Source organism: Gambusia affinis, linkage group LG17 (genome assembly GCF_019740435.1).
Source record: "Gambusia affinis linkage group LG17, SWU_Gaff_1.0, whole genome shotgun sequence".
Taxonomy (NCBI): Eukaryota; Metazoa; Chordata; class Actinopteri; order Cyprinodontiformes; family Poeciliidae; genus Gambusia; species Gambusia affinis.
In genome coordinates this window covers 13,745,957-13,768,229 of record NC_057884.1, presented here as the reverse complement: position 1 = coordinate 13,768,229, position 22,273 = coordinate 13,745,957, and the positions used below count along the sequence as shown (strand labels likewise).

The 22,273-nt window shown below is 35.3% G+C and overlaps 1 protein-coding gene across 3 annotated transcripts; it reads right to left on the bottom strand.

The window, feature by feature from the left end:
* Positions 1-1,467: 1,467 nt before the first annotated feature.
* On the bottom strand, positions 1,468-21,984 carry LOC122847167 (NACHT, LRR and PYD domains-containing protein 12-like). 3 transcript variants are annotated; one of them, XM_044144612.1, is made up of 13 exons: positions 12,773-12,981; positions 11,137-11,259; positions 10,956-11,003; positions 8,624-10,385; positions 8,335-8,508; positions 7,426-7,593; positions 7,042-7,215; positions 6,409-6,576; positions 5,936-6,109; positions 5,457-5,627; positions 3,646-4,876; positions 1,608-1,702; positions 1,468-1,493 (listed from the first exon to the last, which is right to left on the bottom strand). In XM_044144612.1, exons 1-11 carry the CDS (start codon positions 12,831-12,833, stop codon positions 4,651-4,653), a joined length of 3,249 nt encoding a protein of 1,082 aa, XP_044000547.1. In that variant the 5' UTR covers positions 12,834-12,981; the 3' UTR covers positions 1,468-1,493; positions 1,608-1,702; positions 3,646-4,650. The 3 variants fall into 3 exon arrangements, with proteins under 3 accessions (XP_044000547.1, XP_044000548.1, XP_044000545.1); XM_044144613.1 differs by lacking the exons at positions 1,468-1,493; positions 12,773-12,981 and adding an exon at positions 21,895-21,984 and having other exon boundaries at positions 1,588-1,702; XM_044144610.1 differs by lacking the exon at positions 1,468-1,493 and having other exon boundaries at positions 1,588-1,702.
* Positions 21,985-22,273: the final 289 nt, after the last annotated feature.

Sequence of the window (22,273 nt, the reverse complement as noted above, 5' to 3'; positions counted from 1 at the left end):
CATATATTTCTTCAAGAAAGATCTTTTTAGTGAAGAACAAAACTGTCTCTTTCTCTTTATAGAACAGACTGTGTGTCATTGTCCATATATGGCAGTGCTTCCTGTTGCAGGGACAGGAACTATTGATATCTTATTTCCTTATCAAGATGTAAAATTAATTACCTGCTGTAAAAAACACAGAAGTGCAAATAAAGATTCATTTATATTTTACATTTCTTGCTTTGCATGTTTCTTAATAAGATGAATTTTTGACTATAAAATAAAGAGAATTGTAAGACAATATGAGAAAATCAAAAATGACTATTAAATATGTTTCACATTGCTGCAATGTTCCATAGATTTCTTTGTTACACTCTTGGCTTTTTGCTGCTTTTTATTTTAATTGTTTTAAATTTTAGAAGACATTTAGAGGAATTAAATAATAATAATAATAATAAAGAAATTATTATTCAAAAATGCAGAATTAAGATTCATTGCTGTACTGTACCTTCGGTTAAAGAAAGCCTCTATGATCTCTACACTGATGGGATTGTATCTCAGAGAAGAGATACATCGGAAATGTTCCCTCCTGAGAGAAGTAAAGGAAATTAAGATGTCAAACTTGGTGCAATATGAGACTAGTTTCATGTTAGATGAGATGACTGAAGCTTTGTAATTAAGGTTTCCAGTTTAAAAACAATTAAGTTGGCATATCATGATTTGTTACTGACTAGAAATGGTTTGTAAATGAGTCAAGTATAGAAAACCCAAGGAATCAGTGAGAAATCATGAACTTACAGCTTACCTTAAAACATCATCTCCATCACTCAGCTGTCTGAACCTCTTGTGGAGGATTCTAATCTGTTTAAGTGAAACTGAAAACAAACCACAAAGTGAGCAAAAACTGTAATAATTATACAATTCGTAAGTTTAAGCTGGAAATTCAAGGCTCCCTTTTCACTAATGGATGATTCTGAGCTACCTATTTTGTGTATTCAAATTTCATTTTCCACTTTTTTGGTTTGCATTCTGTGCGTCTACCAGTAGACTCCTGAGAGAACAGAGGAGTTCACTTGACAAGTAGTGAACAGTATTGCAGCAACATCTATTATTAACAGCATTGTGCTTTGTAAAGGATAATGTTACACTTCCCTTAACTTTCACTCTAAATTATTCATCACTCCTGCGTCAAACTTGGCAGACTTACGCGTCTTTTCAGCACGAAACCAAATGGTGGTTTGTTCTTATTAAAAGAATAAGAACAAACCATTTTTTTTAATTTTATTTTTTGCATCCTCCTTCAAGATAAGACTGAAAATGAAAACGCATTTCCATTTCAGGAAGCTCTTATTTATACTTCCTTCTCGTCCGACAGGGAAGATTTTGATAACAGATAATGATTACTCACAGCCAGTTTTCTCCGACAGATCAGAGTATTCAATCGGATCCGGTGTAGACTTTAGTGCTCCCATCGTTGCTAAAGGCTCTCTCTCCCCTCTCGCTGCTTCTCTGACCTGTGAAGTTATCAAAGGCACCACGCAGCCCAGGACGTCGACAGGGATCATGCGATCATGTTTCACAATAATCCATGTCCGTTTTAGTGTTTACCTCAGATCCCGGGCTCCCACCTGTTTTTGGTTTCGTGTGGAGGCCAAGCAGTTCTCATCCCCCTGCAGGCAGCGATGGCTACTTCCGCAACACCCGTTGCTATGACGACACAGTCCTAAAAACAACACGGCAACGTCTGATTTAAATTCCTGAATCTTTTAATTACCTAATGGTTGAAAATAATAGTAGTAAAAAAATAAAATAAAATAAAAATAAAAATCCGGGTTTGAGGTTAATCATATTCAATAAGTCAGAATGTTATTGAAAGATTCCGTTATTTCAGTAAGTGAAACACATGGTGATTAATTGTTAATAATTATTTCTATTAATAATATTTTTAAACTTACAGCTATATAAATCAGAATTACATCAAAACAACAAAAAATTTGTTTTACTTACAGAAATTAGACCTTAATAAATATTCCTTGAAGGTTATTTTCAAAATGTACTTTTAATTTGACCACTAGCTTCATCAGAATGCACACTAATTTATTGAAAATGACTAAGTGCATTATGTAACCCTTCTTTTTCGTTCTGAGTCAGTGGGTTCACTTGACAACACACACTTGGGTTTACTTTATTTATTCTTACAAGAAAAAAATGTTGTTGGTTACAATCAACCAGAAGCTTCAGCTCTAAAGTTACAAGAGCAGCATAAAAATTAGATAAACAGACTACAGGTACATACATTTTTCTAATTAATTCACATAACTAACTTTAGCATAAATAACAATAAGCATATACATTTTTAATAAAGGAAAGAGAATGCACTCACACATAACATTCAAAGACTATCCCAAGATTGTAATTTAAACATTACTTTGTATATAAAAAAAGAAAAAAACCAAGTTTGTGATTAACATCAATCTAGCAGCTTCTATCTGTATGCATAACAAATAAATACAATAAATAAAGCTAAACAAAGTACAGCGATTAGGTCTCAATGAACAGTTGACAAAATAGTTTACAGTTACAAATTAAAATACAGCTGAATTGAACAACGTTAAAAAATATATATATTCTAAACACGGAGAAAATACACATGAAACCCTACACATCGTTAGATTTGTTTAAAATAAATGCTAAAATATAATACTGGTAAAGATAGCACAGAGTTGATCCTATACATACCACATTTACGGATGGCAACTGAAAAAGGCTGACTGTCACTGGTAGCTATGGTAACCACCCACTGTCAAGAGTAACATAACTTATAAGCAATAAAAGTCAGGAGAAAATAACTAAAATTAATTTGTAAAATAAATAAAAAACAATCTTAACAAACTTCACATCTACAGTAATGTTTCTGAAAACCTATTTAAACTTCAAATCTTACTTGCAATTTAAATTCATTTTGAAACGGAAGAAAAATGATGCACATCTTTTTAGATGCTGTGTGATATATATAAATATATAAGTTATATATTTTCCAGAAAACACCAAACACCAAAAGAAATGTTACTGCACTAACTGAACAAAACCTCAGAGAAAGACTTTTGTGGTTATGATAGCTGCTTACATCAATCCTGCTGCACATTATGCATTATGTAGCATGAGGTTTAAAATGTCTAAGAGTCAGCGGTATAAACCACAGATCAGAACATTGCCAGTAACAAGTTTCTGCCCCGTTTGAGTCATTTGAGAAATTCCATTTAATGCTGAATTTGACTTGATAAAAAGATAATCTTGACAGACAAAAAAGAAAAAAATTCCTAGTATCTTATAAAAAAATATGTGTGAAGGTCAGAAACCAAGAACAGTTGAATAGGAATGAAAAACAAGCAATAAAAGAGTAAATAGGGCATGAATAAAAGCCTAACAACTTGCTATTATGTTGTAATCAAATATAAATGATCTAAAAAAAATCATATGAACCACATAACAATATGAACTAAGCTATATTATTCAAATATGGAATCTAAAAAAAATCATAAAAAATAAATACTGTACAAATTGTGTTACATGCAGTACTTCTATGAGCCGCATGGGGGCAACACAGGAACACATTTGTGTGTTTTCCTGGCCAACTAGCTGTTAGCAGTGGTTAGCATTATTTACCTCAGAAGCGAGAAGGGTTTGGATTCAGTTTCTTTTTGTGGAGTTTGCATGTCCTCCATATCCATTGATAGACTTTCGTTATGCAAACTCAAATCCTTCAGCAAGCAAATATGGTAATCTTAATACAACGCTGAAAGTATTTACTTTAAAGATTGTAAAAGTATTTTTTTCCATATTAATTTTATACACACAACATACTAAAAAAATAATTGAACAAATAAAATCACATTCCTCTTGACCATTTACAAAAAGTCAGTAAAGCAACTCTGTGGTTCCCTACTACTGAACAAACACACTGAAGCGAAACAAAAGCAAACAGGTTTCCGGCCGACACTCATCAAACCTAAAGACAAGGTGACCACTCCCTTTGTTTCTGGCATTACACTGCCCTCTTGTGTGCAAAGGATCTAATTACCACATTAAATCAAAATCACTGAATAAAAAAAAAAATCACTGTAGTTCCTTTTCCTGTGTAACATAACACCCTGTACCATTTGCCCAAACTGACTAAATTCAAACTATATCATGTAAAAAACTCTTTTTTTTTTTTTTTTTTTTTTTTTTTTTTTTTTTTACATGATGCATTCCATGAATGGTTAGTTGTTTTGAACTTGTAGGCTGCTTACTGCTGCTGCTATAACGTTCCTGCAGGCTGCACCCTGACCTTGCACCATAATGCCACCACCAAAATCTCATCAAAGAAATTTTTACAATACTTCACAATGTAAAAAAAAATTATTTTATCGACGGGAGATTGTCAAAAAGTAATATCATATGAACGCTCAGAACTGTACACTGGGTGTAGATTACCTCTGCCTATGCAAAATTATAATTGCAACAGTCTTCCCATCCAAAATGGGACAAATCTTAAGATGTCATAGATAGTAAAGTTTAAAGCATTTGTGAATTTACATAATTCAAGAATGTAACATTTAGGTAGTAAACAAAGTGATGGACATAAAAACGAAAAAATAAACATTTGTGGTAGCCAAGCAGGAGGTTATGTCAAATAAACTCTAATTTCTTCAATTTCTCTCTCAGTGTCGCTGACAGGGCTTGTTCTTTGAACACATTTTGATCTGTCACAGTCAGTTTGAAGTCATCATTCGTCAGGAACTTCACTGATTCTTCTAAATGACTGTTGCTCAGCTCCAGCTCTCTCAGATGTGAAGGGTTTGACCTCAGAGCCGCAGCTAGCAACAAACAGGTGTTCTCTTTAACAAAGGACAACCTGGAAAAAAATAGTTAAATAACAAAGTCAATCTAAAGAGGATGTATCATGAAGACTTTAGAGATAATGTACAAGTAACTACAATTAAACAAAATATGAATTTTTTTTCCTCTTGAGTCCAAAGTTAAAAAACGTTCAGTGTTTAAGTACACAGGTACAAAATGGTTTCTTTATAGGCAAAATTTGTAAAATAAACTGCAGATGTACATGTATGGATATAAAATTAGTTTAGGACCAATTTACCTGCCACTTCATAAATTAATCTGTATTTGCATATGTTTACCCTTTACATATGTCGGCTTATTGGAGAAATAATTCAGATTCTTCATTTAAATATTTTCCTCAGGACTCAAATCTGAACTTTAAATGATTTAAATTACTTCTTGATTGTTCATGCTTTTCTTCTGAATTTCAGATGTTTTCAGAAATTCAAAAGATAAAAGGTAATCATCACAAAACATTACTTTTTATTGTTCTTCACAAAACACATCCATTCAATATCATATAAACAACCACAACCAAGAAATATTTTGTTCAACTCTTCAGTTGTCCTGCTAAAAAGACACAAAACAAGTCTCACCTCAGCACTTCTAATTTACATTCGGTTCTGCTCAGCCAATCACACATCAGCTCCAGGCTCTCGTCCATGAACAGGTTGTACTTGAGGTTGAGCTCTCGGAGGGAAAAGCAACGACTGACGGCTACAATCAGAGCCTGGCATCCAGCTTCAGTTACAATGCAACATTTCAGGCTGCAAGAAAAGATTGAAATTTTTAGCATTGGGATTTTTACTCATAAAGAATCCCAATAACAATCATTTAAAAAAAACAACAGTATTTCAGGTAACTTGATGATCTGTCTAAAATGCATACAGTTGCAACAACACAAGTTGTCTTTGGTGAAATAGGTTGAGAATTACATTGTTGGTACCTTGGTGAACATATAGTTTATAGCTATATTTACAATTTATGATTTACTACTTGGGTGGAATTCTGCATTGAGTTTTATCTCTATTGTGGAGAAAACAACATGAGAGGTACAATGTAACATGGTACGCACTTCAGTATCTCCAGTCGACAGCTTTGGTCTTCCAAGAACTTGGAAAGCTCTTCAATTGCGTGTTCTTTCATGATGTTTCTTCCCAGATCTAAATCTCTTAAATGAGCCGGGTTTGTCTTCAGAGACGAAGCCAACACGGCACAACCTTCATCTGTGAAGCGACAACCTTGAAGTCTATAGGCAATAAAAGTGAATTGAGCTGTAAAACTGGACTGGAAAAAAGTGTTTATTTGTGGTAAATAAATAAATAAATAAATAAAACATTGTCGTGAATTATATTTAGCCAGTTTAGTCTCTTTCCTGACTCTGCAGATCATGAAACACCAAGAGGGTCATGTTTAACTGACCGATTGCTGTATTAGCAAAACCACACAAATTAGGTTTTCTTGTTTGATTTAAGTGTCTTCAACATTTTCGAAATATTCTTGATCTTAATTTGTGTCAATATTTGTGCAGCATAAAGTCTTTCTTACCTCAGGGCTTCGAGTTTACTCTTTGGATTCTTCAGCAGTTCAGAAAGTTTCTGCGCCCCAGCAACACCTATTGTATTGGCTCCTAAGTCTAATTCCTTCAGGTGGTCGGGTTTGAGAGCTGAGAGCAGAACAGCTGCATCATCCGCTTGTAGGTTTGTTTTGAAAAGCCTTCGAACAAAAGTAGATGTTTGTTCACTTCTTCTTAAAAACCAGAAGAGTTTACCTTGTGGAAACTCTTCTGGTTTCCACAAGGTAGCAGAAGAGTATCTTGTGGAACTCTAAACTTAAGTTCGTAAACTTTACGAACTTAAGTTTAGTTGATTTCTATGCACACAGTCAGTGCATCCGGTTGGTCGAGACGCCACAAAATAAACAACTAGTCAATAAATATTGATTGTGCTTTTGAAAGGCTAGATAAATATTAGTAAAACAATGAGTACATTCATTTTTCTACTCTGCACCTTGTGGGCTGAAGATGAAAACAGGAAAACAATAATTGTCTTACATTTGCATCCCTACAATAAAAGTCTTTATATAATCACGCCTTTAATTATTTTGTTTAAAATGTTTTTCTTTTTAGGTGTTTAAATTTAGTAGAAGTGGAGAGATCTCTTTCTTTTTGTCAAAGCTTACCACAATCGTTGCAGCTTACTGTCAGGATGCTGCAAGAAGTTAGAAAGCTGATTGACTGATGTTGTGCTGAAGCTGTTCCTGCTCAGATCCAAGTTGTGTAGATAAGACGGATTGGAGCAGAGAGCTGATGCCAGATGTGTGCATCCTATCTCTTGAAGACCACACCCAGAGAGTCTGCAGAGAAATTATTTTATTTCACCATGATCATGTGGAAATTTATACTTAATCACAAAAGTCTTATTAATTGATTTACACAAAATTTTTTAAAATTATGAACTCTCATATTTCAATGATCTTGTGAACCTTTGCACTATCCACAAGACAAATTGTACATTTGAGATCTGATCTAAGATTAGTACTTATAAAATCTGGGAAATGTTTTACCTCAAAGTTTCCAAACGGCAATTCTCTAGAACATCAGAAAGCTGCATCAATCCCATGTCATGAAGTTTATTTTTGCTGAGATCCAGCTCTCTCAGATGAGATGGATTTGATGTTATTCCTCTGGCCAAAGGCGGGCATCCTGATGTTGTAATGCCGCACTGTCTTAATCTGAATCACAGAACAAAAGTGACAGAAAAACATTAATCAAGAAAAGATCAGACTCAGGTCTGTGTTGTGTCCTTAGTTTTACAAGAGACAAATATTTTATGTTTAAACTAGTATTAGTTTGGAAGCATTTTTGCACTTTACTTCATTAAAGTTATGCTACACATTCCTGGCAGTCCTTGCAGGAATAGAGCATTGGATAAACTAGTCCTTCTGTGCACTTCAGTGATAAAGCCTGTTTTGCAAGCAAACAGTAAGTAAAAATGCAACTAAAAATAAAAAAGTAGCCCTGATTCCTTAGGAAAATAAGCAACCCTTTACATCTATTGCCTTGAGGATATTTTCAGCTTTATTAATCAGGTGGCATGTTCAACAAAATGTTCGCACAGTGCTTACACTGTGCACAGTCTGTTCCCTACAGAGCTGACATGCAAAACATGCAAAACACATGAGGAAATTTGTTTGGTGAAACTGACTGATTGACTGCTTTTTCTCTTTTGAGTTCCTGTTCTGGTTAGCGGGCAAGAATAGCTGAATGTGGCTCTGGTGAGTGCTTGTTATGACTAAGAAAGCTCAGTTTAAATTAATTTTACTTACCATTTCTAACTCCTTTGATGCTGAACTCTAAAAAGACACAATAGTATCTCATGTCTATCCAAGAAACCTTGCTTGCAAAAATTGCAAATCAACAAGTTCAAACTCTAAATCTGTGAGTTACAAAAAGAAGGATTTATATATTTTTACCGGAGTTTGGAAAGTTTGCAGCTGGCATCCTGCAGGCTGCCAGCGAGCAGCTGCACTCCGGAGTCTTTCAGATGATTTCCACTTAAGTCCAGCTCTTCCAGTCCTCCAGACTTCATGGTAAGAACTGGAGAAACATAACTGCAGCACCTGTCAGTGAGGTTACTCTCACTTAACCTGAGTTGAGCAAGAAAATTATGGTAAGGATTTTGCAAAAAAAAAAAAAAGAAAAGAAAAAAGAAATCTTACTGCACCAAGTAGAAAAAGGTTAACATGAGTTAGATTTACTTACAAAGCTATCTTTGCTACTTTAAGCACCGGTAGCAGCCGCTCTAGAACAGCCTCAGATCCATGGTACTTTCTCAGATCAAAGACAGACAAGTCGTCATTGGAAACAAGCAGCACGAAAGCCAGAGCTGACCAATGGATTGGTGAAATTTTGCTGACATCCCCTGAATTGTAATACTTTTGGACTTGCTCCACCAGAGATTGGTCTCCTAACTCATTTAAGCAATGGAATAGATTAATACCCTTGTTGGTATATGAAGTCTTCTGGATTTTACGGTGAATGTAGCCGATTGTGTCCTCACGGCTCTGTGGAAGTTTGTCCTTTTCTCCAAATATTTTCTTAAGAAGCCCCTGATTTTTGTCTTTAGAGAGACCCACCAGGAACCGTAAGAACAAGTCCCATCGTCCATGATCTTTTTCCAAAGCCATGTCCACAGCACTTTTGTGTAGAAAGATAATTGGACTTTCTCCTCCCTCAGAAACTGGTATCACAGCTTTTGGGCTGAGAAGATTTTTTCGCTGATCTACAAAGGTCTTGTGTACATACAGAGCTGCAAGGAACTCCTGAACACTTAAATGTATAAAAGAGTAAACTTCCTTTTTGTGAAGACCAGATTCTTTTCTTATGATCTGTGTGCAAATGCCCGAGTAAACAGCAGCTTGTTTCAGATCGATGTTGCATTCCTTCAAATCTTCTTCACTAAAGATTATGTTGCCATTTTGTAGCTGCTCAAATGCCAGTTTTCCCAATTTCATGATCATATCTCTGTCAGAATCACCTCCATGGTAATCTTTTTGATTTTTCAGCTCTGTCTGTTTGATCAGAAAATGCATGTACATTTCTGTTAGAGTTTTTGGGAGCTCAGCTTGATCCTCATTCACAAGGAGGTTTTGAAGTGCTGTGGCTGAAATCCAGCAAAACATAGGAATGTGGCACATTATGTAGAGACTTCTCAAAGGTTTTGACAAAAGATGATCCAAGACCTTTTGAGCAATAGTCTTGTCACTGATTTTCTTTTGAAAGTATTCCTCCTTTTGCTCGTCGTTAAAACCTCGTACCTCTGTCACTCTGTTGATGTGCTTTAGAGGAATCTTATTGGCTGCGGCTGGTCGAGTTGTGATCCAAACTGAAGCTTTGGGCAGCAGTTTGCCTTCGAATAAGTTTGTAAGTAATATATCTACTGTTGTTTTCATTGTAGCATTGCGACACAGCCCGTTTTGGGCAAAGTTCAGAGGAAATTTACTTTCATCCAGGCCATCAAAGATGAACAAAAGTTTAGAGCTTTTGTAATCTGAAATATCCAAACCCTCGACCTCTTCAAAATAGTAGCATATTAAGTCAATGAGAGTGAACTCTTTCTCTTTTATTAAGTTTAGCTCTCTAAATGTGAAGGGAAACACAAACGTGAAGGCCTGGTTGGCTTCTCCATCTGCCCAGTCCCGAGTGAATTTCTTCACAGCCACTGTTTTACCAATACCTGCAATTCCCTTTGTCAAAACTCTCTGTGGTGGCTCTTTATTTGGTAAAGCACTGAAAATATCATTGAGATCGATTTTTCTTTCTTCATTTCTAGACCTTGTACACTCCAATTCAATAACCTCATGTTCGGTGTTGACTTCGCCACTGCCTCCTTCTGTGATGTAAAGCTCTGTATAGATTTTATTTAAAGAAGTTGACGATGGTTCTTCTTCTGTTCCTTGAGACAGAGTCATAGTCATCAACTGAAGATAGGATTTTAGTTCATCTTGGCAATTTTGGATGTTCTCTGAAAGATTAAAACCAAAATCAAAGTTTAAATTATAGATTCAAAGTTCATACACCATAAATATACAACTCTGGAAAAAAATAAGAGACCAGAGCACTGAACCCCATCGAAAACCTCCTGGTTATTCTACCAAATATTAATTTCTGAGCTCTTCCTGAGTTGAAACATTAGTATTGTTGTTTCCTTTGCATTATTTGAGCACTGCATCTTTTTTTGTTATTTTGACCATTTCTCATTTTCTGCTGATAAATATTAAATTTTTGCTTGGAATTTCAGAGACATGTTGTCAGTAATTCATAGAATAAAAGAACAATGTTAATTTTCCTCAAATATATACCTATAAAAATAAAAATCAGAGATGCGGATAATTTTAAGTGGTTTCTTAATTTTTTCCAGCTGTACATATACATGTTGGGTTTCATTGCTTTGTGAAAGGGGTGAATTTTATTGTTATTTCTTGTATTTTTTTTATGTTATATTTTAGTGTGATACAAATAGTGCAAGCCTACATGACAGTATTAAGTAACATATTGTGTCAGCCACAGTGGTGAACAGCTCGATGAATGTTACCTTTGAGTTTGGGAGCGACACCCTTAACTTGGTCTGTTGCGACTGGAGCTGAAACAGAAAGGAGCTGAAACCTTTAGGTCATTTTTGATCTGGTTTAAAGAAAATGAGCAATTCTAAATTAGACAAATCCAAACTAAATTATAAATCAGACATGTTTTAAAAATTCATTTCAAATTATTACCATGTGTGCAGTTTGCGTTGACAATAAGATTGCCATTGGTTATGTTCACATTACTAACAGTGGGCGCGTTGATGATGCTTCCATTGTGGGCGGTGAAAACGTTGCCTTCTGTTGCAGCTTGATCTAAAATGGAGCAGACAACTTAGTTACATTTGTCCCACATTTAAAATATAATCATAGCAATCACCGACAAAGAAATCTTTGTTAAAGTCTTAACAATCTGGACCTCAAAAAATGTACAAATTATTTGCCTTATAGCAAAAGTAAAAGCTACACCAATAAGTTCTGTAGAATAAAAAAGTGCAAATAAAAATGTTTGTGCCTGTTTTTTTATTGTAAATATTTTTTGCTTACTCTTAGAGGTGAGTAAATCTGCAAGGGCAAGACAGAAACCTAATTTTAAAAATTAAAACTTAGAAGACATGAATAAAAAGTCTTACATGACAAAACATTACTTTATTTACTAAAAAGACAGCCTGGGCCCATATTAACTAAATTATCTACAAAACGTAGGACTAAATTTAAACTGACTTGAAATTTATGACATAATGACTTGTTGTTATGCCATAAAGCTGCTGTCTCACTGATTCCTTTTTGGAATATGTGCTAGTGTTTTAAAAAGCACATTGTGTGGCTGCAAACAGAAAGAAATTAACTGGATCATGTGGAATATAACTAAGTATGACTACATCTGAAATTGCAAACTAGTTTAGCTATTATTTTCTTGTACTCTGTGATGCCTTGACTTGGTAATTCTGATCTAAATGACTCATTTTGTTAATAATTGCCTGAGGCCACATGCGTCAAACTCAAGGTCCGGGGCCAAATTTTTATGTAGCATTTTATGTTGCCTTCTAGACTCCAAATTACATCAATAAGTCCTTCCAGTTTTTCACAAATCTACAAAATTTACTCAGAAAATTCTCACAAAATCAGCAGATCCCCACACTTTTATGATTTTACTGTCATTTTTTCCCAAAATTGGCCAAAAACTATGACAAAAATAAACAAAAACTAAAAAACAATCATAAAGTCCTGGATAAAATAATCAGTGTCGACAGATGTTAAATATGATCTAATTTTAAGAAACTGTTACTGAATGCTGAAACAGCTATTAATTGATATTTTAGCAATTCAATGGGTTTTATTAAAACATTCTGGTACAACCAGCCCTTTTAAGAACATTCTGATTTTTTATATAGCGCAAAATGAAAATGAGTTTGGCACCACTGCCTTAGGCACTTAAAAATAGTTGTTCATAGATAAATTAACCAACTGCTGTACACTTTTGTTTTACTACCCCCTTACCCACACGTACAGAAACAAGTTCTCACTTGGTTTAACTATCTAGACAGAGGATGTGGGCTGCTATCGAATAATAATGTTCTCATTTCTGTCTTTGCCAACTTTTGTTAAAATGTAACTAAATGGCATTCTGGACTAGTCTGGTCCAGTCCCCAGCTTCTGTTTTGATAATTTGACAGATGATTATCTTTCTGCTCTCGATAGATCTGAATTTATTTAGAACCGGATAAAATGTTAGAATCATTTACTATGCTTGTTATTTCTTCTCAAAGTCAAACCAAGCCTTGTAAACACATAAGTGGTTCCCTGTATATTTAAGCTCTGATCTTACCCTGTTTTGATGTTGCCACGTCGACAGCCTGACTAGTTGCAAACCGGTTTTCCATAGTCATATTAAACTACATATTTTAAACTACAACAAGCAAACTAAGGGACTGAGATTACATTTACTCTCTTCCTGTATGTCCATCCTGACATAGTTACTTCAATCTGCCTGTTGATGTTAAATAATAAAAACGCTCTCCTCTAAGCAACACTAGGTTTAGACTTCCTGTTAACTGACATAAAAAGGAAACCTAAGAGTTTGCAGCTGCCAGTTTCATTTCAATTTGGTCACGTGAGGCATGTTTGGATTGTGCATTGTGCATGCTATGACTCACTACAAAAACATCCCTGTGTGCTTATATCATAAACCTGCAACAACACAAACACACAATAAATGCATTTAAAGTAATAACAGTGAATAACTTAGAAAAGGGTGCTTCATAGTCCATTTGGGTATGGTTTTTATTAAATAAAATATGATAAAATACTACAATTGTAGAAGAGAAGCATATGGGAGTGGTTTTTGATGCAATCTATAAAGAAGTGCAAGGATTAAAATAGAAGTCTATGTGTAGGGAGTTTGTGTAACCTGTATGTGTAACCTATCTAAATGTATGTTTGCAGTATCTTTGAATTGTGTGCACTTAAACTTAAACTAACTCTGAAGCTTCAACTTCAAACAAAACTTTAAAATATATTGTTAAACGTTGAAGTGTATTGTTAAATATAAAAGAGATTGTTAATTACAATTTGAGCAAAGACAAAAATGAGGACTGACTAGAAATGCTTGGATGTCATAAAAATTTTTTGTGTGTTTTAAGACCAAAGTGTAGAAACTGATCAATTAAAATCCCTTAATTTTTGTAAAATTCAGTGTTTGACATTACTTTTAAGATCCTAGATTTTTTTGTGTTAGGGACAACAATTTTACTTATACTTTTCCTGAAAAGAGAGAGATTTGTTACTTTGAAAAGGTATAAGAGTAGTTTCATGGACAGCTTATCAGATTATTGTTAATATTATGTGTCCAACAATTCAATTCTGCTGTATTATTTAATTGTCTTATTTCCAGGATTAATACGAATTTAAAACTATTGTATACTATATATAGGCCTCTGTTCAATTAAGGAAACCTCTGCAGTTCTCTGGTTAACCACAAAGACACAGCATTAATAAGATAATAAACATTTTTCTAGCAGCTAATCTTAATAAGGGGGTATGTTTACATCGTTTATAAATTGAGGGTAAATAAATCTGGTAATTTTTACTTGGGTTGATGCAAAAGCAGACATGACACAGCACTAACTCTCAGTCTAAGGTCACAGGTCTCTGTTGCCTTTCAATGTGTCTTGGTTGCCTTATCAATCATTGCACGGAAAAAATATCATCTATCATTAAGTTCACTGCAAAAACTCTTTTGTTGCTGTTTTTTAACATGTCTGCGTGATTCATTTTAAAAAATGTCACTTTCTCTAGTGACAGGAATGTGATTGCTAATATAAAATCTAATCGCTGTAAATACCTAAACACACTGCCATATTCTATTCGAACTATTTTATCTTGAAAGCCACTATTGGGCATTAAACGTTTATCAATGATTTGATAAACGGCTGCTCTCCCCCGTCCTTTCTGCTGCGCTATGGTAAGTTCCTCACAATGGACCCTGCCATGAATGCTCAGGTTAGTTAGCATAGCCACCGATGACCGCAGATAAATAGTTTCTGTAATGGTAAGTTGTTTTTCCACCATTAGCACATTGAGCAGCATGTACACAATATTGACTGACAGTGCTACGACCCTGCTCTCATTGGTTGTGTTTAAACTGGATTTCTGCAGATGGTTGCACTGGGAGGAGCCAGAGGAGCTTCTTCTTTTTCCAGATTATCTGTCTCATATTATGACATCACGACACAGTAACAGTTTAAATAAATATGTAGAAAAGTATTTTTGTAAAGTTACATACTGCAGATTTAAGGACTATTCCTGTACATTTTGTGTGGTGCAGATGTTCATGTCTGGTGCTCAAATCTCCTACTGCTGCAAATGACGCACAGTAACTTGATTAAAATGATATGTTTTACTTGTTGGTGTGACGCAAACTAAGGACAAAAAAAATAAAAACCTCTTGTAGCCCAACCAAAGGTTTTCACCCAGACGAAAGCTCACCTTCGAAATAAAACTGAGCTGTCTTCACCTTGACAAGATTTTAAAACCACAATTTTAAAGTTAACTAACCATATATGCAGCTTTTCACTTTATTAAACATTGAAATCCTGGTTTTTCTCTTTTAAACAAGTAACTTCTTCAACTTTCAGTGCCCTGGAAGGGTTGTGTTTCACCACTATTATATTATCAGTTATAGTACATCAGTTTCAGTCTTTTTGTCAATACAAAGTTTTTTAACAACAAAATAAATCAGCTGAATTCTCCATATATCACTGACCTTTCATGATTAACAGGACGCCAGCAGTCGACTAAACAAAAGCATTTTTATTTATGCTGTCCTTGCGGGGGAGAACTGATGCATCAAGCGGAGTGCAATCAGTCGTCAAAGACAAAAACAATACACTTCTTTTCATAATCAGTCTCTGCCCTTGAAATGTTCCTTCCTATAAAATTGTCACACTTTCCTGCCCTGTGTGTTTGTGTTTGTGTGCTTTGTAAGAATTACCAAGCGCACTCCATTTGACAGCCTGAAATTGATTTGAATAAAAAGGCCAGAGAAAATAAGGAGGTGTCTGTTCTATACGGTGACACACAAAAAAAAGGGGGGCCAGAAAAGCATGGGCAAGGAGAGAGGGCAGTCTGTGCCTGCTTTGCATGCACGGAGAGCTTCTTCGGGAGAAAGAGTTGACAGGGCGCCGCAGTGCTGCCTCCAGCTCTCAGACAACAGCTGCTCAGAATGAGGAGACGTCCTGAGGGTGATGCGACATGTCTCCCTCTTTTTCCATCTCTCTTTTCACCTGTCTGCTTCTTCTTCTTCTCAGCAAACAGATTCATGCTAGACACATGCGCTACATGTTGCCTCCACTACTTTTTAACAAACAACTCCTTTTCAGGGAAGCACACATCCATTCGTGAGATTCGTAAGGAATTGGCAGGCTGCTGGTGCTCGAATAAACAAACAAAAATAAGCCAGGTTCGTCTGAATTTTGATGGGATCGGTGATTTGCTCTGCCTACTTGAAAAGGTGTTTATGAGGATTAATTATCAGCCCTTTAATTAAAATGAAAAACTCGTCTTCAGCTGAGATATTCAGCTTGACAAGCCTTTTTACGAGCAGTAAAAAACTCATTATCTTATTTATATTTGTCTCATTTGATTATTCACAAACTTTTTTTAAATTTGTTGACCATTTTCCTTTTGCGAACAGCTACATTTCTGTTTTCTACTCACTCTGCAGTTGTTTATTTCCCAACAAACACAGATGTATATCTCAGAATAACAAGATTGTGGTATCTTGGCATGGGCTATAAATCATGTCGCCCTTCAAGGCCTTTGTGAATAATTTTACATCATAGAAAAAATGAACAAAAACAGAAACATAAAAAATGTGTTGTAATAAAATGCAGTATGACTTACCAACTTGTGCACACATTCAGCCATAAACCCCTGCGTGTCTAAAAGGTGGTATGGATTTTCAAAATAATTTTAACTGTTCAAAAAGCACAATTAAAAAACAATCAGCTGGTTGAATTGCTGAACCTCCTGAGAACACACCAAACAATTTCACATCCAAATAAAAAAAAAGAAAAGATATTTTGTAAAAATTAGGATTTTGATCCCTAAAAATAAGCATTTTTGCCATTATCAACTCCCAGCCTTTGCTTGAGACAATAAAATCTACGCCATGCAGGAAAATAGCACACTATTGTTAACCCTATAACAATTAGCAACTTTGCAAAATTAGATGGTTTCTCAGCTTGAACAACTTGCTTGTGGTCTTTTTTATATGATGCTTATTTATAAGTCTGGTTTGTAAGCTTCTCAAAAACCAGACTTTGACTAGACCAATCCATTTATTCTCTTACTGTTGGTGAATGAATATTGGCTTTTTAACTTGAACCTTTTGTTCCACACATCCAAGTATGTCCTAATGCTAATTTATTACACCTACTCCTTCACATGCAAATTGTATAAAATATTGGTTATAGATAAACTGTATTTAACTTCAACACTTCATTAGCATGACATTATACCATGTGAAACACATGTGGGTGTTGGTTTGCTCCAGAACAAAAATTTAAATGCTTTTTTAATTGCAAATGTTACACAAGTAACGTCTTCAGTTTTTCTCAAAATGTTTTTTTGTTTTGCTTTTGCACTCAGGCCTTTGAAAGAGTAGAAAGATGGAGCTTTTCTATAGTTTTGCCCTTGCTTTGTCAGTAAAGGGCATACTCTAATCTCCAGGCAGAAAGAAATCAATTTCAGAGAAGACAGACATGTGAAGAAAAGTTACAGTGTTGTGCATGTTACACAGATGGTCTGTTTGTAGGAGAAATGTAAACATTAATGATGAGCTAAGATTCAGTAGCTTAACAAACTGAAATAGCAAACTTAGAAGTTCAATTTCCTATTTAAGAAAAAAAGTTGTATTTTCCTTAATGTGGAAAAACCTTCTGTCCTCCTAAGCTGTGTTGGGGATGCAGGCCTTTCAGTGCCTGTGTTTCCAGTTGGTCACACCGGAGGGAGCCTTTAAACACAATCTGGCATTACATTAGTTACCCAGGTCTGACTTTGGCACCTCACATTTTAAAGGAGCTTTGGTTCTGTGCCAAAGGTTTTGCAGCATCACTGCAATCTTTTAACATATAAAACGATGCAGCCATCCAGTAGTGAAAACTTAATATGAATCTTTTAAATGTTTCAGATGAAGATCATTTAAAGTTGATAAGATGAAGATTTGAAAGAAGAAAGACTAACAAATTGTTTTACATTTACAAATACAACTTAAACTTCTTCAGGTCACACAGAGATGAAACTCATTGTCTAAAAATTTGTCAGGAATTACAGTTAATTTTAAAGGTAACACATATTATACCAGAACATAATCTGTATCAAATGCAACCCCATAACAAGCTAAGCACTTGCTGTTCTACTTCACTTGACTATTAATGTGCAGCATGTACACATTACAAATTTACTTTATTGCTGATGTAAATTGATGTGAATTACATCAGTTTGTGCAGCAATCTATAGACATCAATGCCTGTTTTTAAAGGGATGATAAAATATGAAAACAGTATATGCCAATGCATGAGCATATATCAGATACTGCAAAATGAAAACTGACAGGTTACAGAAATTGAGGTAAAGCATTGCTCGTCGTCCAACAAATCTACTGGAAAGCTTCCACTCAGGTATCCACTTATACATTATTTTGATGCCTGCCACCCTCCAAACATTACTCAAATAATACTCTCAATAGATCCCACTCTTATACTACATTGCATCTCTTGAACTGAGAAAAAAAATCTTGGGAATGGCTCGGTGAAGATGAGAGAGCATCAGGTGTGCCACATTCCAATCTTATGGGATCTGTGGGAGGCAAACCTAATCCACAGAGACTCCGGCCCACAATCTGCAGTCCCTCTGGGCTTTATTACTAACATGCAGGTTCCAGACATGTCAAAACACCTCTCAGGTGTGATTCATCCATGCCCTTTTCCACAAAGAAAATGTAGAAGCCATTCAACATAGGTGCCAAGATATATTTACACCCTGCTTGAATGGATTTGTCGTATGTGCCAATAATATTTAATGCCTTCTTCAGTACGCACAAGTATCCCTAAAAAGGTTTAAAACTGACAAAGTTTTAATCAAATTGTGCTCTTAAGAGGCTGCAGGTGTGAAATAGTTGAAAACAATAATCTGGTACAACTCCTCAAATGGTAACATTTATGTTTAAGATGTACATTGTGCTTTTTTTAAACAGTTTTTAACAGGGTTGCCTACTGTGTCCCTAGTGGAGATAAAACCTCAAAAGTTTAACAGGATGCCTTATTGCTTATTCCACATTTAACTGAAATTAGGTTTTACATATCTACACTCATAATCTGGGCTCATGGAAAGTCATTTCAAAATAGTCTGACATTTGTTCTCTTTTCTTCCCCTGTTCCTGTGAGGCTTTATTGTGTAAAGCCTCAGTCGTTGTCCTTAGAAGTTCAAAGACCTGAGGCAGAGCTTTCCCACTGTGGAATATATTTTACTCCAGGATATCTTGGCCGTCTTGAGACTTTGTTGTGCCCTTCAGAGATTCAAGGTTCCTCATTCAGTATCAAAAAGAATCTTCTTTTCTTTTTGAACTTCATTGTCACATTGTTTGATGAGTTCAGGGCCCAAACGCAGCCAGGCTTAAAACAAACGATTCTGAAATCTTAAAGAGGAAATCAAGAAGAAGGTAAAGAATTTGTAAGGAACATAAAGAATCACCAGAGAGCAGATATTGCAACAGAGAACTAAAGTGCCGACAGAAGGATCCGACAAAGAACAAAGTAAACTGAAAGGGATCCTGGAGTTTCTGTTAGCAAACAAAAAGCAGGTGGTTGATGGTTAACAGGCTGCAGCTCCGGGGAAAGACAAGGAGCTGAAGTCTACAAAATATGAGTTTCACGTTCTGAAACGAGTGAACATTTTCATGATATTGTAATTTTTGGAATTGTACTACAATCTTCTTTCTCTGTTTTATGTTCATTGTGCTTTAGACAACAATACCAAACCACAGAGTAGCATGTTTGTCAACTTTAAATGGATTGGTTGAAAGTGAAAAAAAATCAAAGGTATCTATTAGGGGTTGAGTTATTGATTTATTTAACCTGTCTGACAGGTTAAATTGGAACCTGTAACAAAAGGTATTTACTCAGTACCTTTTGTATTGAATAAAACCTTTCATGAGAGTGGTTTGACTTGTTTCACAGTAATTTCTTTTGATAATTTCATCACTAAAGAATCATTTAATAACAATTTCTTACCAATATACAACTGGGAAAGGTCATAAGTCAATACAGACAGGATTTCTGTTCAACTTTGGCACAGTGCTATTGGTCTATTCTGCAGATGAGTCACCTTGATAAGTGCCGTACTTTTCCTAAATGTTTTCCTGTTGAAGGGCATGTTGGCACTTATTGTTAAGCAGGGAGTTTAACTCCAGTGTGCCAAAGTAATTCTCAGAGCTTTAACCTTTGTACAGTCTTATTTGCCTGTATAATTACATTCCACGTGCAGGGAATAAATACTCACCCTGTAAAGTTCACTAAGTGGCACAAAATAAGTAGAGCTTCCGGCGCAACAGTGCAAAGAATAGTTTTACAAAAAGGTCATACTAGATTTCACTTTGACCTCAGCTGTTATTCGCCTTTATGGCATAAATGTTTGTGATCTTTAAAGTGTACATCAACTGGTTTATTTAGAAGTAAATTCTGTGCTATTCTAAATGCAGACTGTGTGGTCTTAACAGAACAATCCAATGAAATTTCAAAAGCACAAGAAAAAAGAGGACTTCTGAAAGTTCACTATTTCTCGCTCTGCGTGTGTACAGTACGTGATATGCATATGCTTTGATATCAAAAGCAAAGACAGCTGCTGAAATCTGAAAAGAGAGAATACTGAGTACATGTGGGGCGTCACAGAGGTGGTGGATGGTATACTGCTGATGAATATGTGATGATTGGATTGAGCAGGAACCTGTGATTATAAATTAGAGTCGTCCCATCTGGACTCTGTTCCGCCCCTTCTGTCATCAGTTCAGCACTAATTTTGAGGAGACAATGTTATTTGAAGGTGCAACAAATATTTTTCTAGGGTAAAATCTTTCAGCCTTCATTTTTACGTTCTTTGCATTTCAGCAGGTTTGAAAACTCATTTTATATCAGAGAAAGAATGAGGAGCCCACATGTGGATTTATTTTTAATCTGGCCAGATGTTTTGCACAAGAAAGACTTGAACAGTTAAGATTGTTCAAGTCTTAACTTGAACTGCTCACACGTTTCATTGGCAGAATCAAATGTAAAATTATTTCAATTGAAAAAATTAGGTTTTTGATGGAAAATGAACAATGTGCACAAAGTTCACCTTTCTCAAAATGACATGAGAAAGGTGTTACTAATTCAGTAAGTAATTCAGTGTAAAATTTTATTTTTTTAAATCCTATAAAATATTTGAATTTAGAGCTCTTTTAAGATGACAAAGATCTGTTTTGGAGTTAACTTCAGTTCAGCCAGCAAGTTAGGATTCTGATCCTTCTGTCCACTTAAGGTAAGATTCTCACTTTTAATATAAAACCCAGTTTAAACAATCCAAGCTTTTCCTACAGAGTTGAAAAACTTAATCAGAATTTTTAAACCCTGTTTCTCCTTAACATTTAAATAAAACGCCTCAATTCAGCCGTTTTAAAGACTTTTTTTTATTGTGAGACTAACTACAGATTTATTATACCCAGTATGTTTTCCCTTTCATATTCCAGCATTTTTTCTTCCTCCTCTCCTCCTTCCTTTCCTTCGTTCGGTGGGCGTGACGGAGCTGCTGTGGTGCCAACACCTCACCTTCATCTGCTCATCAAGCTGTCAGTACAGGAGGATCTATCAGATCCTTCCTCTGGTTGCTGTAGAACTTACTATCTTACTATTGGATAACTTAATATACAATTTTGCTGTCTGTGATTTACTGATGAAATCAGTTATTTGCGTGCACAAAATAAAAAAACATGCACTTATTTCCCCTCATTGTTTGAAATCAAGTCAAGTCAAACTTCTCTTGTTTTTGGTTAGTTAGAATTACCAAAATTATTATGTATTTGCCAGAAAACTTTACAAGAAAATTTTTAGAGATTTTTTTTGGTTAATGTCAGGGATGAGCAAACTCAAAAGATTTGTCCTTTACCGTTATACAATTGAAAAGACAAAAATATCTCTGATATATTCAAAGATGGCTACAACTAAAAAAACAACCCTCTGAAGATCATCTGATTTAACTTTAAACAGTGAGGAAAAAATAGTACTTATCTTTTTATTTGGTGCATGTAAATATTCATTTTCAATTATGGATTTGTGCTTTGAAGTCCAACCTTGAGTCTCCTCCACGCACCATCAGTCTCCTTTCATGAAACCCCTAACAAACACACACAGGGCTCACCTGGACTCCTGGTTCTCTGCCCCAGATGTCTGACCCCTGAACCTCAACTTAGGTCAGCCTGCAGTCCTCATCTCCGCCTGTCTGACCTCCAACACAATTCCTGGACGATGAAATTAGACCCAGAGAAACACAGCTTCACTTTTCTATATTCTGCATCTTTGGCATCTTGCTTCTAATATTAAACATAGAGAAACAACAAAACCCCAGCTCCTTAAGACGTTGAAAGAAGAAATTGTAATTGTTGTGTTTGAAAACTTAATTTAGATCATGATTTAAATAGCTTCTCGTCGACTGTCTGCCTTTGGGTCCAGACAAGACCAAGAGCAGAATTGGGTTGGCGCTCTACAAACATGATGAGTTTGTAGAGTTTTGCCAAATT